The sequence below is a fragment of the Austrofundulus limnaeus genome, unplaced genomic scaffold, assembly GCF_001266775.1.
Source record: "Austrofundulus limnaeus strain Quisiro unplaced genomic scaffold, Austrofundulus_limnaeus-1.0 Scaffold615, whole genome shotgun sequence".
Classification (NCBI taxonomy): Eukaryota; Metazoa; Chordata; class Actinopteri; order Cyprinodontiformes; family Rivulidae; genus Austrofundulus; species Austrofundulus limnaeus.
The window spans coordinates 199,123-201,446 of record NW_013953017.1 but is presented as its reverse complement, the minus strand read 5'-3'; the positions used below and the strand labels follow the sequence as shown (position 1 = coordinate 201,446).

The 2,324-nt window shown below is 38.8% G+C and overlaps 1 protein-coding gene across 1 annotated transcript in view; it reads left to right on the top strand.

Annotated features, from left to right (window-relative positions):
• LOC106531281 (zinc finger MYM-type protein 1) overlaps nt 1-2,324 on the top strand; it is a gene marked incomplete at its 5' end in the record, with an annotated part of 5,985 nt that overhangs the window by 2,338 nt on the left and 1,323 nt on the right. The window contains 1 exon segment of the mRNA XM_014027096.1: nt 987-1,086. Within this exon segment, the coding sequence (XP_013882550.1) occupies nt 987-1,086 (100 nt within the window).

Here is a 2,324-nt window from a genome sequence, read left to right as displayed (position 1 = left end):
AAAATATCTTCAAACTAATGAAATATAAAGTTATTAATGAAGAAAACCCGTCTGGATAACAGCAGACTATGGCAAGCCGTTGGGGCCATAAATCGGCTGTATATTTATGTGCAAATCCTAACGCGTGGTGCCGTAAATAACGTGCGAACGTGCGGTGGCGTTAAATAACGCGTGTTGGCGTTTTCTACCCTAACCCACCGCGCGTTCGCGCGTAACGCCACCGCGCGTTCGCACTTTATTTTGCGGCACCGCGCGTGGCGCCACTGCGCGTTCGCACGTTATTTACTTCACCGCGTGTTAGGATTTGCACGTAAATATACGCCCGATTTATGGCCTCAGAGGCCAACCATAGCAGACTGACTGCTGGTAAAATATACGACAGGTCTGGACCACTCCTGAATTTTGTTCGTATCTGAAAAAAATCTTAGAATACGAAAACATTGGTGAATGTCACAAATTCTCCTAAATCACTCGTACGCACAACTTAAGAACAAATCTGTGTACCAACGGTTCTTGCATGAGGCCCAATGAGTCTTTAAGAGAATAATAAAAGTTAATTTATTGCAGAAATATGTAACAATATAATGTACCATATGTTGTTGGAGGAGGAGTCAAACCTTGATTGTTTTTTTATTTGTTTTGTTTTTGAAATTTGAAGTTTATTTTTGATTAAACTTATTTATCTGAGGAAAAAAAGACAGATATTTAAGATTTTGTCTTCTGCTACCTTTCACTTATTTATGATTTGTATTTAATTATATACTGAATTTATTTTGTTTTTTAAAGAAATGAGTAAAGTTTGATGTGTGTGCGTGCGTGCGTGTGTGTGTGTGTGTGTGTGTGTGCGTGTGTGTGTGTGTGTGTGTGTGTGTGCGTGTGTGTGTGTGTGTGTGTCTGTGTGTGTCTGTGTCTACCTAACCACTTAATATTTCTTGTTATTTTACCTGTCGACTACAGATGAACTTTTCCAACTTGTTTCTGTTCAGAGATTTCCTCCCCACTCTGTGTGAGGAACATGTTGTGTCTCAGCAGGAGACAAAACACGGCTCACTGGGCTCAGGTCGTCTTCAGAGGGTCACTGCTGAGGTGAGATAAAAACTAAATGTTGTTTGCAATGTTCGGTTATCATAGTAATAAGTGCAATGCAATGCACAACGAGAAAGTGTGTGACACTGTGTCCAGTAAACATATGTCACGATAACAAATTTTGCTGATAATAATTTTACAAATTATTGCGATAAGCGATAATATTGCCTGGTGACCATTTTACAGCTAATAATTATAAAAGCGTAATATGTAAGTGTAATAAATCAATAAACTTTAATTTTTAAAAGAATGTTTAACAAAGTGGACTCTCAGTCTCTAACAAAAAATGCACTTGAAAAAAAAAACCCAAAGAACAACAAAATGTAAATTAAGCACCACACACAACTAAGACAGTAAATAAACAATATTAAAGAGCAGCTTGTCTTTAGAGATGAAGCAAACCACACAGCCTGGTGAGGCCTATCTCTGTGTGTGTCTGCCCGCAGCGAAATTTAAGCTCCAGTGCTCCGACACTGCAGCAGCCGCGTTCTGCTTTGAAACGTTTCTTTAGTTTGTTATTGCTACGAGCTCTCATGCTAAACTGAGAGTTGACTCCTCCCACACTAAGAAAACAGGAGGGGAGGAGTCAGCTGAGCTCCTGTGTAGCGGAGCACAGAGAGGGAGAGAGACGAAGTAAACAAAAAAGCAGGAAAATGAAACTTATCGTCCTCATTTTTTTTTACCGACCTCAAAATAATTTATCGTGAAATTAATTGATTTCTTGACTATCGCGACAGGCCTAGTTTACTGTAGTTGATACATGAGGCCCCTGGTATCTTTTGTTTTGACTGTGATTTATATATAGACCTGGACGATATGATCAAAATTATATATCACAGTATTTTCAACATTTTTACCAGTTTCACAGTATTTGACGGTATTTTTCTTTTCATTACAGCTCAGCTGTTAATAAAATGTACAAACCCTACTTATTGACCTTTTTATTTTCCTGTAGCTCTGTCTGTGTCTGTTTCCCTCCTCTGTGTCTGTTCTTCTCTGACTGGTGGTTGCAGACAGTAGTCATCATTTTGGTCCAGTCGTGAAGGAGGAGGGTCAAGAAAAGATTATGATCGGGTTTATTGTTTTATGTTATTTATTAAAGCTTATCAGCACGACTCACCTTGCACACCAGTTAATTCTAACTCAACAATGAACTACTTCCTGTGGGATTTTCACAATAAAACCACGTTAAGTCTCCATCAGCATAACGCCTCCATATTAACTAACCGTGTTAAATC